This window comes from Corapipo altera, unplaced genomic scaffold, assembly GCF_003945725.1.
Source record: "Corapipo altera isolate COAL_440 unplaced genomic scaffold, ASM394572v1 49, whole genome shotgun sequence".
Lineage (NCBI taxonomy): Eukaryota > Metazoa > Chordata > Aves > Passeriformes > Pipridae > Corapipo > Corapipo altera.
In genome coordinates, this window is record NW_020884879.1 from 5,450,109 (window position 1) to 5,472,706 (window position 22,598).

Below are 22,598 nucleotides of genomic sequence, written 5' to 3' on the forward strand. Positions count from 1 at the left end.
CCTTTCTCAAGGTGTCTTTAAAGCAGTCATTTGAACTCTCAAGAACACTCAGTAGACTCCAAACACGGGCCAAGAATAATGGAGTTTTAAATTTCATTTCCCTTCTCTCCCACCAGCCCTCTGCAGCTACAGCCAAAAATAACGCAAGTAGTTTAGCCCTGAAATCAAGTTTGGACAAAACCCATCCCCTTCAGCTACTACAACAAACTGCACTTTCTCCTCACTGTCCTCTGATATTCCTAAAAGTCAGTGGAAGAATGAGAATTTCCTCAGCCTGGGGCAGAAGACATTTCCCTTATTCAATCTCTGCAGAGGAGAGCTACTTCCCACTGAGATTTTTATTTGCCCACAACAGGCACTCTTTTCCACCGTAGGCAACAGCTACTACACACCCCATTCCTGCCTGATTTCATGCTCCCATTCTATCAGAAAACATCCTCCTACACGATTCAAAACACAGCAACTGGTGTGTATGAGAATTGTTAGATCTTAAATCAGAAGAGACCATTACGACCATCTGCTCCAACACCCTTTGGCCACAGGATTTTGCTTGTTTTCTCCAGAAACTTGGATTTGGCTAAACAAAGGAGAGACCTGGCCCAACCTGCACATTCCAATAGATGGACTTCCCTGGGTCTGCTGTTCATGGTCTGTTAAACCTTAAAAAAGTTCCTGTTTTGCAGATTTGGGTCTTTAACTTACAACAGTGTGTAAACTGCTATTACAGGGTTGTAGAAGAGGAACAAAAAAAAATTTAAAAAAATCAAAAGCTATACAGAGTTCCTTAATACTAGTCATTTTTGCTCCCATGAAGGTACAGTTTCCAGGTTTCCTTCTTTTTCACAGCATAGAAGGTAGCTTCCAGGTAAACAGGTTGTTTTATGAACTAGTTTCCAAGTGTTCCTTGAACCACATCCCTTGGCAGCCCAGACAGGCAGGCTGCTTAACACCAGCTACTGATCCCTGGGAAGCACTACCCCTCCACCCACACTGGGATAAGGGACCTTGGAAAGTCTAGAGAAGAGTGGCAAAACTGCCATGCAGCACCAGAGAACTCTTCGGCCCCAACCATATCTTGAAAGAAATTCAGATATATTTGCTGGAGGGGTCATGCATCTGTTAAATTTTAGTAAATTGTCAGACCTTGAGCATCTCCTGTTTTCTGCTCACAGGGAAACTCCTAATACATATAAAAATTATCTTCAGCAGCTGAAATTTTGAGGGAAAGCACAATAATAATAATAATAAATGGTGTTACTTGAAACTCATGTTTCAGTTCAGATTGTTACACTTATGCTTCCTATAATCCATGGCAACAAGTAATTATTTTGTCCCACAACAAAATCAAACTAATGACAGCTAAGGGAAGAATTAGTGTTTTACTAGTTTCACTGCCAGTGGTAAACAAATTTGGAATAAAATAAAAAGCATCTCTGGTACGCTTTTCTCTGCCTTACAATCTGTAGGTATAATTTCAGATCATTACCTAAAGGAAGGCTGGATTCTACGTCCAGGATTGCAGGGAAATAATTACAGTATGGGTCACTCTCGAAGAGTCTGAGAAACATATTCTCAGGAAAATAAAGATACCCATTATGAAAAGGTGCTTCCAGTCATGGCTCACATGCCATGATCTGTTAAAGTGGTTACTCCACTAAAACTGGGTGGGACAGGTAAGTGTAAAAAGAGATTAGTAAGGCAGGCCCAAGACTAACTACGTAATTGAGTCTGCAGCTGGAAGTAGCTGTATTTTTTAAACGAACCTTGGAAACCACAATTCTTATTATAACAATTATTTGCTGCAACCAATTACACAGGAAACGAATTTTGTGCTTTGCCACAGGAGACTGAGCCAAGGAGAGAAGGTGGAGCAGATGTGACAGGGAGGTGACATTCCCCCTGGCTCCCTCACAATAGGAAGGTCTGTTCTTACCAAGCCCTGATCTTTCCTAACCATGGGCAAGACGGATTCCTGGAGTTGCTTTATAGGAAGAGGCTCCTTGCCACCAAGGAAATAATGGACTCACAAAAACACCTGGCTAATGATGGTCTCCATGCTACAGGAGGAAAACGTGACTGAGGACAACAGAATATGGCAATACATACTCTCTTCTTTCTTCCCTTTTCTTCTAGTCTGTCTCCCCCATAAGACTTGCTCACTGCTTTTAAAGTGGTTTCTTCCAGGTAAGAGACACCTCTGACACTTGCTGCACGACTCGGCTCGCAGCCCAATCCAGCCCAGACAGCCCTTTATACTTCTTGGTCAACTGTACTTTGCAAAACAGCCACACGCATTCAATCTGATTTCCCCCCCACCTCAGTAACACAAGTTATGCAAGCCTTCCATTAATCACATTTCAGCTATGTGGGAGAGAACTCAGCAATCCTCACATTCACCAACTATGCAACTCGGTTCTCACCTATCCAACATACTCCTACGCCGCTGCTTACATAAAAACAAGATGCCATGAGAAAACAGAGAACACAGGCCACTCATCTTCAGTAGCAGTTCTGTCTCTTATGATCCAGTACGGATTAGCTATATCTTTTCATCCTCTCCTCCTCGCCGCCCCACATGCCTGTAATATAATTAAACCACTACAAAGAATCTACAGGTAAATATTTGTGTTGTTTTTCTTCCCCCCAAATAAATGTCAGAGAAGCAAAGAACTACAACGTGCAACTCCCCACCCTACTCCAAGTTGTCTACCTCTTTCCAAATATGAGTCAAGTTTATTCATAATCATGCCTGAGACTAAGAAACCCATGATTTGCTAACAGTGCCTAAACCCTAAATAAAGTGTCAACACCCATCCTTGCCTGAGATTAAAAGCCTCACACTTCTGAACTGAAAACTTAGCCTGTATGTTCTGTCATAAGCTGTCCTCCCACAAGCACTCTGACCACAACCACTATTTGGGCTACTTCACCCTGCACCACCAAAGCAGCACTGCAACAGGTCTTCACGTCTTCATTGCAAACAAGATTCACTATCATTTTTTAATTACATGACCCATTTCCATGAAATTCCTATAAACCTCTAACATTGTAAACAACACCCTTGTTGAAGGGTAGTTGCAGGGGGAATGCTGACTGGGAAAGGAAAATTGTTCGCATGTTGATACAGCCATAAAAAAAAGGTAATTTCTTAATCAAGAGTTGCATGCTTATTAAATACCACCTACACTGAATACCAATACTTTAATAATTCTTTCCAGTTCCAAAACTGGATCATCCACATTTGGCAAATCTTGGTTCTGTCACTGTAAACAATCCAGCTTCAAATTAACAGCTAACAACTGTAGTAAGACTGGGAGCAGGACACCTTGAGCTACAAATTCAGAGATGAATTTCTATTTTCACTTGCAGTTTTTAAGAACCAAGTGAGAAAACAGAGGTCAACTACATGCAGGGACTGAATTTATAAATGTCAAAGCTGCAGCACAGAAGGAAGCAAGCACTGACCTCCCTGTAAGTAGTTGCCACTGTTTACTTTCTAAAGACGTACACTTTTATTTATTTTAGCCTTTCACAATTCCCAAATGTCTAGGGTAAAGCCTCGGGGGTAGAACTGAAGACCACTCCATTTTTGAAGGGTTTGAGCACTCCCACCTCCTCTTTGCTTCCTTCTGGGTCGTAGAATATCTCAAATTGGAAGGGACCCACAAGGATCATAAACTCAACTCTTTACTTCTCGCAAGATTGCCTAAGACTAAACCATATGACTAAGAGTATTGTCAAGATGCTCCTTGAACTGACAGGTTTGGTGCCTTGACCACTTCCGTGGAAAGCCTGTTCCAGTGACCGACCACCCTCTTAGTGAAGAGACTTTTCTTAATATCCCATTACAGTCCATAAAAGAAAATTCACACAGGTCCCACATATTCTGCTTGCCAAAGACAACAGTGACTTTTCAACACCAACCACTAAAGAAAATTCATCAAACAAATGAAAAAAATCCCCAAAAACAACAACCAAGCCCCAGCTTTTAAGGTTCTCCTCCTAGTATCGAAAAACTAACATTCAAGTCACTGCAAAACGTTCAGGCCAATATGACTCATTCACTCACAGAAACTACACTGCTAAAAATAAGCACTGATCTACAGGAATATAAACGCTTTATAATGCCACACACTTTGTCATCAAGGCTAAGAGTTTGCATCACTGCTTTAAAGCATAAGCTTTGCGTCTGGGGACGTTAAAATAGTAGGTAACAAGGTAATTCAGAGAAAGAGAAGTCGCATGCAAGGTTCCAGTAACGTAACAGATTCCATTTGCACACACCAGATGAACTAGATACCATTTCCTCCTGCCAGGAAGATGGTTATGGAGACATTCCACTCATCTCATTCATCACAGAAGACTGAAAAGTGAGCTTAATGCTGTCCCTTGCACATCAGTTCAAGCATGCTGAATTTTCTCTTCCTGGATCAAAAAGGTTGACAGAAAAGAACTCACAAGAAACTTAAGATGGCTTTTGTGAAATAAGTGGTGAGGAAGATGCCTGCAAAACCCCAGGGAAAACTCAGCAAGACTTAGGGCCATGTGTTTTCATTAAGCCTAAACACCATCTGCATGCAAGGCAACAGATGCTGTACAATTAAGTGCATCACCCAGACTGTCTTGGTCAGCTAAGTAGGTGGTGAGTTTAATTATTCCATCTAATGTTCCACAATCACATTATATATTATTAAACAGAAAAATCTCAGCAATATTAAAATCATTTCAGTGGGTGCTCAGCCAGGTACCTACAAAACCACACAAGAGAATAACTTCAACTTTATCCCCACTCAAGTTTGCACTAACATTTATTAGGAATGAAGGGTTAATTGGTGCAACTGCGAAAAGAAGTGGTTGGCTGGTCAGGTGAGCAGTCTGCTGCACAGTAACTATGCAGAACTGTCAGCATGTGGTCAGTGTTACAAGGGAAGAAGGTTTATTTTGCAACAACTGAAAGCTAAGAGATGAAATTATTAGAAACCGGAAAAAAGAAACAAGTGAGGTTCTTTGTTATTTATCATGTTGTCCCCACACCGAGGAGCCCTACTTACACGATATCTGCTCCACTGGGCATGCAGCTTCACTGGACTTACCCTGGTTGAGGACCAAACAAGCCATACATTAACATACACCTTAAAACTATCCTACTGCATCATGAAAAACAAAGGGGAGCCCCAGCCAGTATGAAGTGAAGTTACAATCTATTGTTAAAAAAGAAAAGGTAAAAAGAAAAAAACAAAAAAACAGTATGACAGACTTCATGACTGTGCAAAGAGATGTTTCGGGTCAGAGGGAGGTCACACTGCTAGCACAAATATAAATGCCAGCGCTGCTTTTCCATGCCAAAAGAAGGAACCTACAACACCATGCACTAATAAACTTATAAAAGCTGTCTTGTTTTTGGAAAGGCAAACTTGAGTTCCTACTCAAGTGACAGCTAGTTTTACATAGCTCACACACATGGTAACACCTTAAGATGAATTCAATTCCTTTTCACCATTATGGAAGATCCACAGCAGGTAAAAACTGAAGCCAAGGCCTCCTTTCAGCAAAAAAGTTCAGGGGTCCCTCATCTAAAAAATGGGAAGCTCAGGGCCCAGTGCCGATGAGACAGCACACCTGAAGAGTCCATACACAGGTCAGAAACACCCAGCAGTGCACATTGAGCACCTATGAACTCCAGGCACTGCACACACCAGCTTCAGCCTCCTTGGCAATGAGGGGCTGTGAGCATCACAGGTACCTGCAAGCCTTTCTAAGGTATGCTTTGCAATGTGGCCAGGTGCTAATACCAGGCTAGGTACCACAACATCCTTTTGTCTTTTTTTAGAAAAAAACCCAAACCAAACCAACCAATCAACCCACCAAAACCAAAGGAAACCAAAACCAAACAAAAAACCCCAAAACAAAACAAAACAAAAAACCCCCAACCAAAAACCAACAACAAAAAACCCCCAATCATAACTCAGAGCCATTCTCATCTGGGAGTCTGTGTTTTGTCTCACTGGTGGACTCATCCTTTACATCATCTTCAAACAGCTCTCAGCACTTTGGTTCTTGTTTAGCCAGTTATTCCTTTGGGCTTCTGATCTCTTGAAATACAACACAATGAAAACCAAGGCATAAGGATCCACAGAAAAACAACAGACAGCACATTCTTGTTCCGCAGAAAACAAGTAAGCCAAAAAAGATCAAGATGTATGTCAGGCTGCATCACGGAGAGTTCACTGTTAATTTCAATTTGGACTCATTAGATTCAGGGACACACAGAAGCACCACTAGTGCTCAAGCAGCACTGCACTGAGTATGTTGCTTTCATGGTAGTAAGAGTACAAGTTCTCTGGAAAACACACACAAGCTCCACCCAAACTGCTAGCATGGGCAACAGGTCAATGGAAGAGAACTCCAAGTTGTCAATTTTCCAAACTCTTTGAGTCTTAGCATCTATTTTCATTGGAGCCTGAACTCAAAGAGCAGCATGAATTCTTTTACTAAAAGGAACAAGACTATATGCCTAAATAACCCTCTGTGGTTTTAATACATGCAATGGAGGAGAAACAAAAGAAATTAGTATGTGATAACTCAGTAGAAGACAGACCTAGCATATTCTATTTGTTAACCAAACACCTGCATTGCCATCATACATGACTATCTGAGGGCAGTTGTCATCAAGGAGATGAAAGAAACAAGTGAGCAAATGCTCTTTTTTCCATTAGAAACACGGACTTCATCTGAAGTCAGAACGGTTTTGCTGTTTCAGGCAGACTGAAACTGCAACAGTGAGCAGGACAGTTTCCATCCGACTTCCACATGGCTGTCAACACATGATCCTTCACCATGTCCAGCACTCAGTCCTGTTACTGCTACCACATCTTACGGGCACAACAGCTGCCTCTTCTCCTACAGACCATCTCACTAATACTTAAAGTTTTCTTCTTTTATAAGGAGAAGTTTGGAATTTACATTTTGGGAGAAGAAACAAAAAGTTCTTTCTAAGCCTGAATATTCAAATTAGGACAAATCATTTTATTTCATTATTATTTAGCAGGTCATGCAACCTCTCCTCATGACAACTTCTACCTGAACTCTGAGGGAGGGTGGAGGAAGTCAAACCTTTTGTTTTCTGCATGCTGCATCATACTCCAGAGTATTTGTTGGGTATTTACCAATGGAGACATACCTCAATGAATGTCAAAGACTAATAAATATTAAATTAGGGTGGTTTGCTTGCTTAAGCTTTGGCACTGTACTTAGTTACTGAGTCAAATCTCCATGAGCTGTTCAGCCTGCCAGTGCTATTTCTTCCGCAAAAGCACTGGTCTATATGTAGGTCAGCGGAAAAAGTTCATTAGGTAGAGAACAACATCCAAATTTTCCAGCCATAAGTAGCAACGGGAATTTGCATGGAAAAAATTCACATCCCTGTAATGTCCCTCAAAGGAAGGAAAGAAAACCCCGGAAATACTTTGTTACATGATAAAGCCTACTTGTAGCAACATTAGACCTACATGAATTGAATATTTTTTATTTTTTTTTTTTGTCACTATGACTGAACAGATGCTTTGAAAAGTTACTCTTGCATAAAATGCCTAATGGGAGAGAAGTAAAAAGGGCATGCAATTGCAGAAAACACTGCTACTGAAGAAAAATCTGCTCTGAAAGCCTCTCCATGTTATCAGTCTCACTTTGTTATTCCATACAGATACAAAAAAATTAAAAAATTAAAATCTAGCTGATCAGACAAACTTCCTTGTTTAAAGAAAAGCAAAACAACTTGCAGGGGAGTATATCATACAAAGTCTAAATACAGACTGCCAGTGAGTTAAAAGGGTATAAATATTGTAATTTCTAGGAGCAAATGTTGTAGTTTCTAGGAGTAAGATAAAAAATAAAACAACAGCCAAAACAAACCCAACCCACGTTAAAATTTAAACATCTCAGAGCTATAAAACATAGTGTACTAAATTTTTAATTTAAAGTAGGCAGATTCATTAGGAAAGTCTGACAGCGGTCTCATCTGACTGTGTCTGAGCATAGGGGAAAAGATGAAAGCAGAGGGCCCAGTGCCCAGCTACAGAATCTTTGGAGCTTGCCACACAAGTATCTGGAATAAAAATTCCAGTTATATCTAGGACGGTTGATAATCAGCCTCACTTTTCAGTTTCCTGTCTTCCTTCTCAAACAAATTCCCAAGCAGCTTTCAATATGTGCTCCCATTTAACACTTCCATTCCTGCAGCACATTCATTTGTGCTGCTTCCTATTGTCTGGATAAACCAGTAGTTCTGTCATGATTCAAACTGTGACCCAGCAGCGCTCTCTCAGAAAAAAAATCCAAATATTGACTTAACCTTCCATCAGCTGCATAGATTCCACATCTTCCAGTGGATGACAAGTTCCCCTTGACAGCAAAAGGATTCATAGCTATTTTGATTTTAAGATGAGTTATATGCTTCCTTCTTTTGCCAAAAGCAAGAAAAGGGAAAAAGTTGCTAGTAAAGGAGGGAAGATCAGACAAAATTACTTGAAAATCTTGGGTGCTGTCTCTCAAATTAAGATCAACCCAGTGGTCTTTAGAATTGCTTTTTACACTACAAAACAGGTAAAAAGTGCTTTTTAAAGTTTTAAAAATATTTTTACTTGAGCCACAGGAGAGTCCAGGCATTGAAGCCAGCTCAGGTTGTGACTCAAACTCACCAAGAGTTTCACACAATGTCTTTGTTCTCTGCTGCAGAGACAAGGCAGGAAATGTCCATGAGACTCATCCAACCCCATCGAGCCCAGACTGAGACATGCAGCTGCCCAAAAGCTGCTTATCTGCAGCAAGATCTGTCACCAGCAATTACACTTGTCTCAGCTTTGGATGGTGGAGGGAGAGACACTGAATATTCTTGCAGCTTCAGGAAGAGCTGGGCAAGATGCACTTACCCAAAAATGCTTTGTCCAAGATGAAGTCTCTTCCCACTGTACACCTCTTCCCTTGGATGAAACAACTCTTGTTGGCTACACTGCAACAATTTTCAGTTGTCTGCACGGGACATCTAGTTTGCTTCACCAACTCTACCTGCTTAGCAAGGAAGGAACAAGGACAGCATCACCCTCAGACTGCCTAATATTACTACTTGGGGTACTTCAGGTATTGATGTAATCCTTCAGTCTCACACTACTGTGATCAAACTTTGCTCTGGGTGACCATTAAATATTTTACAATCAGCAGAAAGGAAATAAGGCTTTATTTCTGCAATTTCCAATCCCTCTGCAAAAGCCTGATACAATCAAATTGCTTCAATCCAACTGATCCTGAACTTATCATCCACTAATACCTAACAAGAGAGCAGAGACTCCCATCCCCCTATTCTTTTTATGCCTGCCAGCAAGAAGACTGATTTATTTCTTTAGGATTAGCATTTTGCTATTGGAATGACTGGATATACTAGTACTGTTGCAACAAATCAGCATAAACCATAATCTCATTACCAAGCTATGGGACAGATTAATCCACTGAAAAATTCAGTTTGTTCCAAGACAAGGTTTTCTCTAGCCGTAAATACAGAGACAGCATCTCAGCGAGTCTTCAAAAAAACCCTGTTTGACCTACTGCAGGGAAGAGAAGAACAAATATTTTAAGTAAGCAGTAAGTGGAATTTTGGTGCCACTGCTACCAATGGTAAACACCCTGCTGACTTTAGCAATCTCACAGTTTGAACCCTTTGGTGCCACTGCCACCAATGGTAAACACCCTGCTGACTATAGCAATCTCACAGTTTGAACCCTGGTATCTTTCTTTCTTTGTGTTCATAAGAAAACTAGTGAGAAAAAAAGAAAGAAAGAGTAGTAACAACACAGATTTCATTGAGCTTTGTTTGTGTTTATTTCAAGCCTTCATAACAAACATCCCAGAATGAGAAACCTTACTTTTTATGAATTCAAGTGAAACAAGCCAAAACACATCTTTCAACACAGACTGCTCTCCACTCCCACACAGGGGGGAAAAAACCACTCGGTACAACAACATCATAACATTCACATTCCAAAACACAGTAACTTTCTGCTGCTATCATAATTACTCTTCTTATTAATATTGAGCATCATCAGATGTAACTGCAGATTTGCTGTATCCTCATGACAGATTTAGCTTTAAGATTGATTCAACAAAACAGTCAAGCACCATGGTTACTTAAAAACCACCTAGAAAATCTCAGTAATTCTTTAAACTATTCTGATACCCTGCAACATGTTGAATAGCACCAACTATTCAACATGCTAATCATGGTATCTTATATTTGAAGGAAAAAAAATTGGAAAAAAAAATCTTAGATTCACTCAACTCATTAAAAACTGAGACTCTTATGGAAGAAAGCTTTCTGGGATTGAAGTCACCCAAAACCACAAATCTGAAGGGTTAATAATAATAGCAAGTCATGACCAGCTTTAAGTACACTTAAAATGGTCACAGAAAAGAAATATTGAAGAGAAAGCTAAATAACTTTTCATTGCATTCAACAGAAGTTCCAGCCTTGTTACCGTAGAGAGGGAGAGAAAGGAATTATGTTGATCTCATGTTTAGTTTATTTTCCATTTTGAATTCTCATGACCAAAGTTGAGGGGGTAAAAAAAAAAAAAAATTTATCTGCCCTTTGCAATCATGGCACCAGGCCTGGAAATGAGGAATCCAAAGAGTAACTTTCATAAGCAGTCTGATAGGTACAGATATAGAGAACGACAGCACTACCTGACCAAAAGAAAAATACCACAGTAATGAGACCTCTGAGCAGCCTGCTGCCATCCAAAATCAGCTCCTTTAAATACTTAATTAAGAGAGTCGAGGTTTTCTTTCATTAGAGGCAGGTATTCCCCATGCTAGAGAGCTCCTGCTCAGACGTGTCTATAAATACTGTGAGGTCCACTGGAGGATACACTTCCAAGTGCCTGTTTAGCATCAGGTGCCTAACTGGAGAAGCATAATACTTAGGAGGTGGGAGGTCAGCACTTAGCATTGCACTGCATGCTATCACTGACTTCCTATTTATTTCCAAGCATAGACACAGAATGGTTGCTTTAGTTGACCAAACTGGAGGCAGCTGCACACCTTAGCTGCTGCAGTCATCTCTCATCATTTGTAGTGGTCAGGGAAGACTGGCTAAAGCTCCCCAGATTCAGGATGCCAATGAAGAAAATTTTTAACCTACTAACCTCATGGATTTAAGAGCTAGAGTTTGATTCTAGATTGCCCTGGCAGACAGAAAAACAGCCTATTCATTCAGACTTTTTCTGGGCACAGTATGAGATCTGGGGAGCTCCCATTGACAGTTATTTATAATTAGATGATATTTTAAAATAGTATCCAAGTAAACATGCTCTGTCCTCTCATTATATATCTCCAGTCCTAAAGAGACACTATGCCACTTTGTGTTGCACAGCAGTGATTCCTGTTAGAACTTGGGGCATTTTGGATAAGCTCCCAATTAAAAATAAAGTAGCCCAAATACAGGAGCTGCTCAAGCATAGTTTTCCTTGGCTTTGAGAGAACTCAGCATTACAATTTAATTTGTCTCTCATTTTTCTTGCAGCTTGTGTTAAGGATGGAATAAAATCAGCTGGAAGTGAACAAAAGTTCAGCTCTTCTGTGAAGTGGGGTTGCCACCTGGCTGCTTGCCCAGTGGTCTGGCCCACCTCCCCATGCCCTCACAGACCAAGTAGGATTGTGCACACACAGTACCCACTTGTTGGAGCTGCCACTGCCTCTGCATTTCAGCTGTGTCCATCCTACCCCTTCTGCTCAACCTGGAAAAATTCAAATATTGCTAATCGGCGGGTAAAGCCTCTTCAAACATGGGCTGACTGCATATATGGACAGAAGTTTTGGATCCTCAGCTCTTAATTAGGCACATGTTTGGTTTGGTTACATCCTGGAACAGCAAGATTATCTGAGTAATATGGGAATACTAACAAGAGGAATGAAATCAAAGCTGCCCCTACATCTTTTCTGATCAAGAACAGTCTTAATTCTAACCGCAATTTATTTCCATTGTTTCAGACAAATCTACACTTAACTTGTAAGGTATAAAAAGAATGGCTTTGTTTTTAATAAAACACAAGGGACAAATGAATAACAGCTCTTAACAGCTCTTTGATAATATCTGTATGATCTTAAGAAGGTACAAAAAAACCCCAAAACAAAAACTCCTCCTGTGAATAGGAAAGTTTCTACTGGTAAGCAACATGCAGAATATAGAGTGAATTAAAAAAGTCCATCATGCCTCACTTCCCCCTTGAGGGCACATTTATCTTTGCCCACAGACAATTTAGTCTCAAGATATTTTGTTATATATTGACAGAAATCCAAATGGTATTTGACATTGCAACCCATAAGACACACAACAGAAAAATCTCCTCCAGCTTGCCCTACATTCAGCTGCAGTGCTGTTGCAGCTTTGCTGCTTGTCTAAAGCCACATCCTGAGTCCAGTGGCTGCAGTAACATGTATTTTTGTATAGAACCCTATCACCACTCTGAGTCACACGTGCTGATGCTTTCTATATTTTCCTGCTAAGAGTTTCCTGCTTCACATTCAGAGACTAAGACAGAAAAAAAAGTCTGACCATAATGAAATTACACAAATGCAACTCAGATAAGATCTCAGATATTACTCTATGCATGTGGTTATGGCTCCTCCATAGAAGAAACAGGGCATTTTGACCTTTGAATAAATAGAAGCTTCAACAAAACTTAAGAAAGAAGAAGGGATAATTAAATGTTTTGGAAACCAGTCTTTCAGCAGATATACACATAAGATCCTCCTTTCAGCTCAGCACATCATATAACAAATGGATAAGGATTATTATTATTATTACAAATATACAGCATCCCTACTCTCATCCTCAAGTCAAGTAGTCTGCACTGGCTGAGACAAGAGAGCATTACATGCAAAGCCTACCAACTCACATTTGACTCCTGCTAGCAAAACTCCATTCACTGAGGTTAAACTAAACAGCATGTAAACATCAAAGTGTAAGACTCCACAGGGAATGGAGATCCCATGTTAATGTGCGCTGATAAAAACCATTCCCTCTGCAGTGAAGCCCAGAACATCTGCCTCTGTCCAAGAAACACCTTTTACCTCCAAGTCAAGGGAAAAGAAGAGGGCACAGAGCAAAAAGATAAGGGTATGGAGGGATGGAGAAGCAGAGTTTGCACAGGAACTGGAAGAAGCTGGAGGACACACAGTACAACAGATGGAAGAGGTGAAAGGAAGGACTATCCTATCTAAAGACAGGAAAGAATAACAGAAAAATAGAAGCAACTCCTTGCACTGCTCTGTTCTGCCACTGCTAGACAGTACTGAATGTTCTACCTGACAGCAACCTTGGAAACTACTACAGATGACCTTGCAACACCTACTGGAAGCCCACAAGTTCAGGACAGTAGCCTGGGGGATGGAATGAATGAGGTAGATTGGGGCCAAAGGTTACTTGAACCCAACCTGCCCTGAAGAGACGTACTGAAAGACACAACAGGAAAGCTGGACAAGAAGAGAAGATCTGTGTCCATGTGCCTTTTTCCTCTCCCTCCTTAGAGAACTTTCCTTCATCTTCCCACCCCAATCCTCCCTCTTTCATGTCCAAAATGGTGAGGTGCCAGGAAGCAAAAAGAAGAGTCAGTGACCATTTTTCGTGGGACAAATAAACAAAATTGCGAGTTGGAACAGCAACAACAAAAAGCTGTGAACAGCAAAACAAACACAGGAGAGGGGGTATCCAAGCATTTGTGGGTTACTTTGAAATAGTTCCCGGAAGTTAGTAACTTGAGTATTTAGTCTGCATGACTTTTACAAACCCAGTTGCAAGGCTTCAGTCCAGCAGCCCAGCTCATTCAGTGCTCACCAATAGCCCTGGCTGCACAATGTGGAGTCAGGGGGACAATTTTGGAACAACTGCTTAGGTTACACACAGCTTCCTTCACTTATGCCCTTGGGTCAGTCTTGGGCACACAGCCTGTACATTCAGGACAGAGTGAAGACTTATTCAGTCTGTTTAGGATAGCTGATCTCTGTACTCCATGCAACTAGCCCATATCCTTCTTGCAGAGGAGAACTCTGTTCTCATGCAGGCTCAAGTCCAGCACTTTGCCTTTGGAGGATGCATACCCCAACACTGCATCCTGGCCAGTGGTTGGTGCTCCCCCCAGACAGTGGTCGCAGCCCCTTGGCCTGTCCCTGGAAACCTGTCACCCACAGAGCCATGTCCTCACCCATGCCAAGTAGACATTTTGCCATGAAGGCACCAAGACAGCAAGGAAAGCAGCACATGGCACACACGCTGGCCTGCCAAAGGAGGTTTTTAGTCCCTTACTCAGCTTTTCTTCCCATTCCCCCACCTCTCACTGTAAGAAGAAATGCCCCAATTTCCTTGTCACCACTACAATGTTTTCTCTGCCCATTTCACAAATAGAATTGCAGCATGTTTTGTTTTACATAACATTTACATTTGAGTCACTAATGTTCAGCCGTGGCATGAAGCAATTCTAGTATCAACTTCATCAGGTTGAGCTCTCAGGTATATTCCAGCCTCTGAGACCATATTTAAATCTTTACCCTTGGTTCTCTTTAGGAGTCCAGTAACATTCTCACAGACCAGGGGACTAGGCGTGCATCCAAGTTCTCCATGATTACCACAAGATTATAACATCAAAAAAAGAAAAATCCAATGAACAAAAAGAGCACTTTTCAAGCAATTTTGCATTTCTTGAAGGTTTGCACTTCCAGGAAGCTCCAAGTGACCTTCCCCAACACAAGAAGACTTGTTGCTTTTCCTGGTAAAATCACATCCAGTCCTCTGCTGAGATCACATCAGCTCTTGTCCATCATGCAGATGCTGCGGTCCCGCACAGGGCTCCTCACACCCCCAGAACCCACAGCTGCGGCAGCAATTGCTGGGCACTTCGTATCTTCATCATGGCTTGATCCACTTGGTGTGCATTTTACAGGCTCAGGACCATCTCCCTCCGCACAACAGGCAATCTGAGGGATGAGGAGGCTGGACTCCAAATCCTCCCCACCACCAGGAAGACAATTCTGCCCCCCCAGCACACAGCACCAAGCCTGGCAGGTAAATACTCCACGCAGCAGCAGTACAGGAGACAGAGCAGTTATTCTTGCTGGTACAAAGCCCCAGCCAAGCGTGCAGGTGCCCTGGCGAAGCTGTGATTTATTAGTTTTATGCTGACATGCACACCACCTCCAAGACTGCAGAGCAGATGTGGCCCTGATCCTCAGCAAAGACACTCTCTTCAATCTGCTTATACACCTCAATTTTACATTTCTGTGCTAAGCCCTTTAGATGAGCAGACAGGGCTTACAGGTGGAGGCACAGTGAAGTTCGCTCCACAAGTTTTTCATACTGCAATGGTATGAAAATTGCAGACCGCAAATGCTACATAAAACTCGTTCCAAAGAGAAGCACCATTAAAAGCAAAAAATTTCAGACTTGAAATATTGCCCCACAGAGTTTTATGAAGGTTGGTTTTGAGTCATATGCAATCCACATTAAGACGATAATATTTTCCTATAGGGGAGAGACTTAAGCTTCCCTAATTCAACCAACTTGTTATTCCTAATGCCAAAAGGAAATACAGCAACACCCATGCCCTTTGCTGCTGACAAACCACCACTGGAATGACTGGAACACGCTGCAGTTCTTCCCACAACTTCCATCAAATCCTGTAGCACCAGACCATGCTGTCGAATATCCTCCAGCACTTTGTCTTGGCATACTCCCTGGAGTTGCCTTTGCAGGGGCATTACAGGGAGTGCCAATTCACGTAATCACCAAAGCCAGGAACACCTAGTTCCAGAACAGCTCTTACAGACAAAGCAGAAAACAACGAAACCCTTCTTTCCTATGCTAGACTTATACCTTTCCTTGCAACAGCAGCATATGATTCATCACACCACATTTGTTTTAAGATTAAGGGTTTTACTAACCGTTCAAGGCACCTTAATACCTTTGATTTTATGTATATCTTGTGCCTTATTTGAAATGGAGGGGAAGGGAAAAAAGAAAAACTCCCATGGATTTAAAGTTAAAGCATTTGAATTCCAGTAAAGAAAAGACTAATGGTGTTTCACCTTCCAACACCTAAACTACAGAATGATTCAGGAAGTGTTTGTCCAGGTACACACACAAAGGTTTCACCTAACAGAAACAAAACTTCAGAAATTGAAACAAAGAGCTAGTAGTTTCACACCACTAATAACAGAAAAGAGTATGAACATCTATTAAGTAGGCAAGAAATAAGAGCAAGGCAACTATTTTCCATCTTAACAGCCCTACCACACTACCAAGGGTCAAATAGTTGGGTAAAGAACGCAGAATACACACTACTGCAGATTGAATCATTGCCAACCATGAAAGTAGCTCAAAGAAATCATGGATTTTTAGGGGTAAAATGGATACGCTGCTGAACTCTACCTCACTGGAAGTCTGTGGTACTCCTGGGAATAGATGTTGCCAAGTTACTGGCCTCCATCTCCAGAAGGGCACTATAATCTTCACAGACAACGTTCGGTGGCTGCAAGTTTTAAATGAATTAAAAGCTTTTTCACTAAAATGTTTCTGGAACACATCTCTGCCAGCAAGGGAGAAGGGAAAAAAACCAAAACCAACCAAAACAAAAAACCAGAATCAGCGGTTAGTGGCAACCTGACAATTGTTTTTTCATTCAATTGTCTGGATGGAAACAGCAGACCGCACAGCAAAGGAAGAAAGAAGAGGAACCAAGGAGGAGATGCTTCTGAGATTATACTTAAATGGCAGAACACATAGTATAAACAGCTGGTGTTTCAAAGCTCCTCAGCACTTAAGGAAGAAATCAAGCCATGTGGATATAATATCTCTTGAGGATTTTTGCCTTCAAATCAGAGACAGTCGTCTGTCTGTCCAATATATGAGAACTGTCACCTACCACACCACAGTACACAAGATGGCCACTCCTAGAGTGGGCAATTAGATCATGGCCATTGCCCAGGGTCTGAGCATATCTGAAACCTTTTTCTTGGTCCACCTAAAAGCTTTGCCCTACCCCCACACGATGCCTTCTAAAGATTTATCCAGTAACAGACTACTGAGACACCCTGCACTAGCTTCTCAAAAGAAGGAGGTCATTCAAGACAATTAAAGCACAGACAGCAGCATTCAGAGCTTTAAAGAGTAAGTCTCTGTAGTTTCGAAGAATTGTTCAACTTCACAGATAACCTGCACTTGTGGAGTGACGCAATGCAAAATTTTCATTATGTACACGGCCACGCTGTTCTTGAGTACGATGTTCTTTGATAAGATGTGAGGTTTCCAGATATTTGGAACTGGAATCAGCTCTACAGTAATGTGCTGCACAGAACAATAGGCCCCTGAACATGACTGGAGTAGACAGAGGTCACCACAATAAAGTTTTGAAATGAAAAAGAGAAATTGAAATAAAATAAATAAAGAAAATCCCTTCATCCCCAGGAGCAACAGGAGCACAAACTCAGTATTCACCCACTGCTGATACACACAAGAGGTGTCCTGGGGTAAGAAAGAAGAAACCATCTTTTAAACTTGTTACCCATTTTACAGATTTTTCCTTTCTTTATAGCCACTAATTCTGTCATTTCATCATACAGCACATTTGCAATGCATAGGGAAGAACTTCCTTCAGTCTCAGCGGCTCATCAAGATCCATGATCTCACTTCCAGGAAAGTTCAGCATGATTTCCCCACCATGCAAAGTAGGCAATAATTTCTTTATGACTTGAGAAGTGGTACCACTATGTTTGATCCCAAGAACACCAGGTTCCCTAACATAAACTTTTTTTTTTTTTAAGAGCATGCATAAATACATTTATCCCTTGTGAAAAAAAAATAAAAAAAACAGAGGACCACGTGCCCTCTTACTCCCGGAAATTTTAGCCTTTGTACACAAACTGTGAATTTCTGCAAACTTTTCCAGTTCATATCTGCTACCTACTAGCAAAGGCTGCTCTTTACTTCTGGAAACACAGCAAGACTATCTGGGAAAAAGGGAGTTCCACCAAGAAAAAAAATGACAGACTCTTGGGAGTCTGAAGAGAGCAGTGAGCTTACAAAAAATGCTTGGCCTGAAGCTCAGCTCTATGCAAAGCAGCATTTTCCAGATCTTAACCTTGATAGCATTTCTCTTTCACCCTCCAAAATTATGCTTAGAAAAATAATTACCAGAAATTTAAAGCCCTGAGATAACCATGCACAACATCGTTTCCACATTACCAACAAGACACAGTCACAGCTTTGACATCAGTTTTTTCTACTGATGGTCTAAGGAGAACCAAGCCAAGTCAAGCCCCACGTGCACCCCTGGTTCTCACAGACCAGCGATGCTCACCTTTTGCCCTCTTGCAATCACCACACTCCGATAAGATCTCTTTCTGCTGAGGGTTCCCACAGCAAAATCTTTTCCCCCACAAGTACCCACCCACAAGTCTCTCACTGGGGTGGGATTCAGCTGTGACAATGCAAATCAGGACTGGGGGCAGGGGGGGGGGGGGGGGGGTAAAGGACAAGAAAAACACAGCACAAAGTTCACTCCTCTCTTGCTGTTAAAGTCTTCCTTCTTTTCATCTGAAAGAGCCCACTCAGTGAATTCCAAGTGTGAAATAAAGCCCATGCATTTTCTTTGTTATGGTGTTTAGCGGTTTTGTATTTCAGTTATCGTCTAGAAATATTTGTTATAGAAGTTGGAAAAAAAAAATAAAAACCATTTGTTTCATCTCAAGAGAGACAAATTTGGGTTTTTTCAGTCTATTTGTTCAATAAATAGAATAATATTCACCAGCAAAATGTTAAAACACATGAACAGAATAAAACAAGCAAAATTTGATTTATGAATTAAACTATCCAAAAGCATAACCTGAAACACCAGTCTTCAATTTTAATACCAAAAAAAAAGAGAACATATTTATCATTGACATATTTATCATTTCTAGATGGATAAGGTAGGCACCAATGCCTAACTATTTCCAACTGTTTCTTGATGTAACAACAGACTACTTCCTCCCATACTATCAAGAAAAACCCTCCCTTCTTAGCAGAGGACCAAATTTAGTGCACATAAATATTTCATAACTTCATCCTGTCAAGGAATCAAACTGAATTACTTAAGGGCATTTTTCCAGGAGCCTCACATCCAAGTTCAAAGAATAAAACTGCATTCATCAAACCCATTCTACCCCTTCAAACTGAAAGGCTTCAAGGTGAAGCAACAGTGAAAAACGGGATCTTCTGTGAGTATCATCTATGAACATTACCCACCTAGTGCTAAAGTCCATTAAGAAATGTAGAAACAACACAGTAAGACTCACGTCTTCTGAAGAAAATATGACTCCAGCTCTACAATCCTCTCCTACATCCTGATTCAACAGAAGAAACAAATTCTGGCTTTCACAAAACCTCATCATAACTGAAACAACCTAGAAACAACTCACTGCTACAGAGACCAAACACAGAATCAAAAGGTGACTGAAGACAGACATCTACAGGTGGTTTGATTTCCAACAGCACAAAACACAGGCAGCTTCCACTGATCTGGAGAGAAAAAGTCAGCATCTAAAGAAGAGATATGGGCCATTCCTGTGTAAATGAACCCTGACCCAGAGACAAGAGTTGCACCCTGGTAAAACTGACACAAGAGCTACTTTGTTAACAGAGATAGCCTTAAACTTCCTAAGCATTGGATGACCCACATTTGGATTCGACTCTGCATTTATTTTTTTCAGTGTTGCACCAAAAAATTCTCTGACAGAGCTCCACTTGTTAGCTTTGCAAGACAAGGACAGGGATGCAGAGCAACCATCCATCCACAGCCCGTGCTCCAGTCAATTCCACAAACATTGAACATTCCTAACTTTCCTCCTTGAGAAGACTATGCACTGATTCGTAGTTGCTTTCTCTTACTGAAAGACAATCTCCTGTGGAAAAAGGAAAAGTGTTCATATCACCAAGACCCTGGCGTCTGCGTTCTTTATAAAATATTGATTTGTCTGCCGTCTGCAGTCCCAGAAGTTAAAAGCACATCCACATGAGTAGGTAAAACAAGACTCAAGAGCCACTGAACTGGCTAGACCTCAACCAGCTCCAAGCTCAAGCCCTTCACACAGAGCTATACTTGAGCCTGCCTCCTGGTAAGGCTTAGTGTGGGGTTGAACCACTACTTGCAGGACACCTATACCAACATCTGCCTCCTGTCTGGCCATCTCAGGGCATGGACAAAAGAGCTCAGGTCTGTCTACATCCACTTGCCTGTGCGTATGCTTGAAGTGTGGCATATGGGATAAAAAAGCTTTTGCCCAAAATCCGCACCATCTTCATCTCCCCAACAATATGGAATATTCCCATCCCCAGGTCCAAACCAAGACCCCTCCCCCCCCCAAAAAAATTAAAAAATTGCTTGCTTCAAAATCCATAAACTTTCTCCACCTACGAAGCTCTTTCAGATCCCTTCCAATGAAGCAAGACAACAGGAGTGGGGAGATTGGGAAGTATGAGACACAGAGAGGGAAATTAATAAGTCATCAATATATACATCCTGTTAAAGCCTGAATCACTGCCAGGAACCTCAAGTAAATTGACAGCCTTAAGTGCAGTAACTGGAGGCCATCTTAGCAGTGTCTAGTGACAGAAGGTATTACTACGAGGAACTCCTTAACATACCAGCTTTGCCATTCTCACAGGACAACACACCCTTGACAGCATGAAGAACAGTCAGATGCAGTTAAAAAAGCAAAAAGCTTTTCTTTAACCTGCTCTCAGAGTGCCAGCTCTGAGGAAGCACTACAAGTGAAAGGAAAATGTACTGCATAATCAAAGGACAAAGTCAAAAATCATCAATGGATTACGGATACTGCAGTTAAGTAATAAACCAGTCCTAGTCTTGACCTGCATATGGGGAGTAACAGAGGACGATGTCTGTGCTCATTTTTAACTTTTCAATTCAATACAAAACTTGATAAATCAAGAACCGCTCTATTACATTGTATTAGCACATGGTGAGTTCACAAGCTAATGAATTAAAAAGCCTGGAAATTTTTCCCAATTTATGAGTTATCTTCTGCATTCCCTTAGAGAGTTGGATAGTTTTCATGGAGCTACCATGCAATGCACATACACATTATTACAAAGCAGCTGTCTGAGCCTTCATAAAAATTTTCCCGTCTTTCCCTAATTCTCTGTGCAAACACATTACTTTCTAAGACACGGATCTAGGAAAAGTAAAATGCTGCTGTCATAGCTGTTCTGTCAGGCTTGTTTCTTATTTCCTGGAATAAACAAAAAGCCGCAGACTTGGAAACCACAGGTGTGACCCAAGTGAACTGTAACAAAAAAAGTTATCTGGAGACTGTAACGGCTTCTTACGTTACTCCCCTTTTTACAGGTCCGTGGCTTTCTCAGTGCAGTGTAACACTTGGAATTTAGCCCACTTGGCTACTTAATATCCCTTTTTATTTGGCCTTCTTGTAGCATCACTTCATCGCAACACGGGGTCTCCAGTGCTGAAAATGCCCTTCTACGCTTAATTTGGGACTGCGAGGACCTCTCTCAGTAGGGCAGGCATCTGACAGCACACAGGCTCCAGCGAGCTCCCCTACACACACACACAGAGGGGGGACGGGGGGTATATTACCCAGGTATTTTAATGCAAAGCAACGCACGGATTCCGACGCAAGCCGAAGCCTCGCACCGAGACGCGGTGACGGCAGACGCCAAGTTCAAGGACCGCACGGGAGCAGTCCCGGGAGCTGCGGGAGGAGAGGGGGTGCCCCCCGGGAGGGGGTCGGGCAGCCCGCCCCGGGAGTGACCCCGCCGCCCGCCCGGCCCCGCTCCCCGCCCCACGCACCGCTGTCCAGCCGGGCGATCTGGGGCAGCCGGTAGGTGCTGACGAGCCGGTCCAGGGGCACGGCCACCGCGCTCCACTTCACGTCCTTGAGGCTGCAGCCCAGGGGCGGGCCGGGGTCCATCTTCCCGGCCCGGGAAGGGAGGGGAGGGAGCAGCCAGACAGGCAGCGCCGGCGAGGTGCTCCCACCCGGCGGGGCGGCTGCCAGCCGGGAGGGCGGCGGAGCGGGAACGCAGGGAAGGGAGGGAGAGAGCCCGGCTCGCTGAGCGCCAGCCGCCCCGGGACACGCGGGGCTAGGCACAGAGGGAGGCCCGCCGGGCGCCCGCTGCCGCTGCGGCGGCGGCTGGTGCTGCCTGCGCGGCTCCTGCTGCTGCTGCTGCTGCTGCTCCCGCCGCCCCCCGGGAGCGGCTGGGGCCGCCCGCCGCCGCCGCCGCGCCTGGCCCAGGAAGCGCCATCCCAGCACTGACTAATCAACAGGGTGCGAGCAACGCCTGCGCAGCTGCCGCTCCTCCCCGCCGAAAAGGAAAGTGCCGGGCTGCCCGCCCGCCCGCCCGCCCGGCGGGAGACACCGAGCGCCGGAGCCGCACTGCCTGTCCCTCTCACTCCACCCTCCGACCGCTCGCCCGACGTGCAGCCCGCACTCCCACTATGCATCCTTTGGTTTTCACCTGTGAATCACGCACGTCCGTGTGAATTCAT

The 22,598-nt window shown here is 42.7% G+C and overlaps 1 protein-coding gene across 1 annotated transcript in view; it reads right to left on the minus strand.

The window, feature by feature from the left end:
- Nucleotides 1–22,191, minus strand: part of GAREM1 (GRB2 associated regulator of MAPK1 subtype 1) — a 99,947-nt gene extending 77,756 nt beyond the window's left edge. The window contains exon 1 of the mRNA XM_027638623.1: nt 21,903–22,191. Within this exon, the coding sequence (XP_027494424.1) occupies nt 21,903–22,023 (121 nt within the window). The 5' untranslated portion in view covers nt 22,024–22,191. The remainder of the gene's footprint in view (nt 1–21,902) is intronic.
- Between the last annotated feature and the right edge of the window lie 407 nt (nt 22,192–22,598).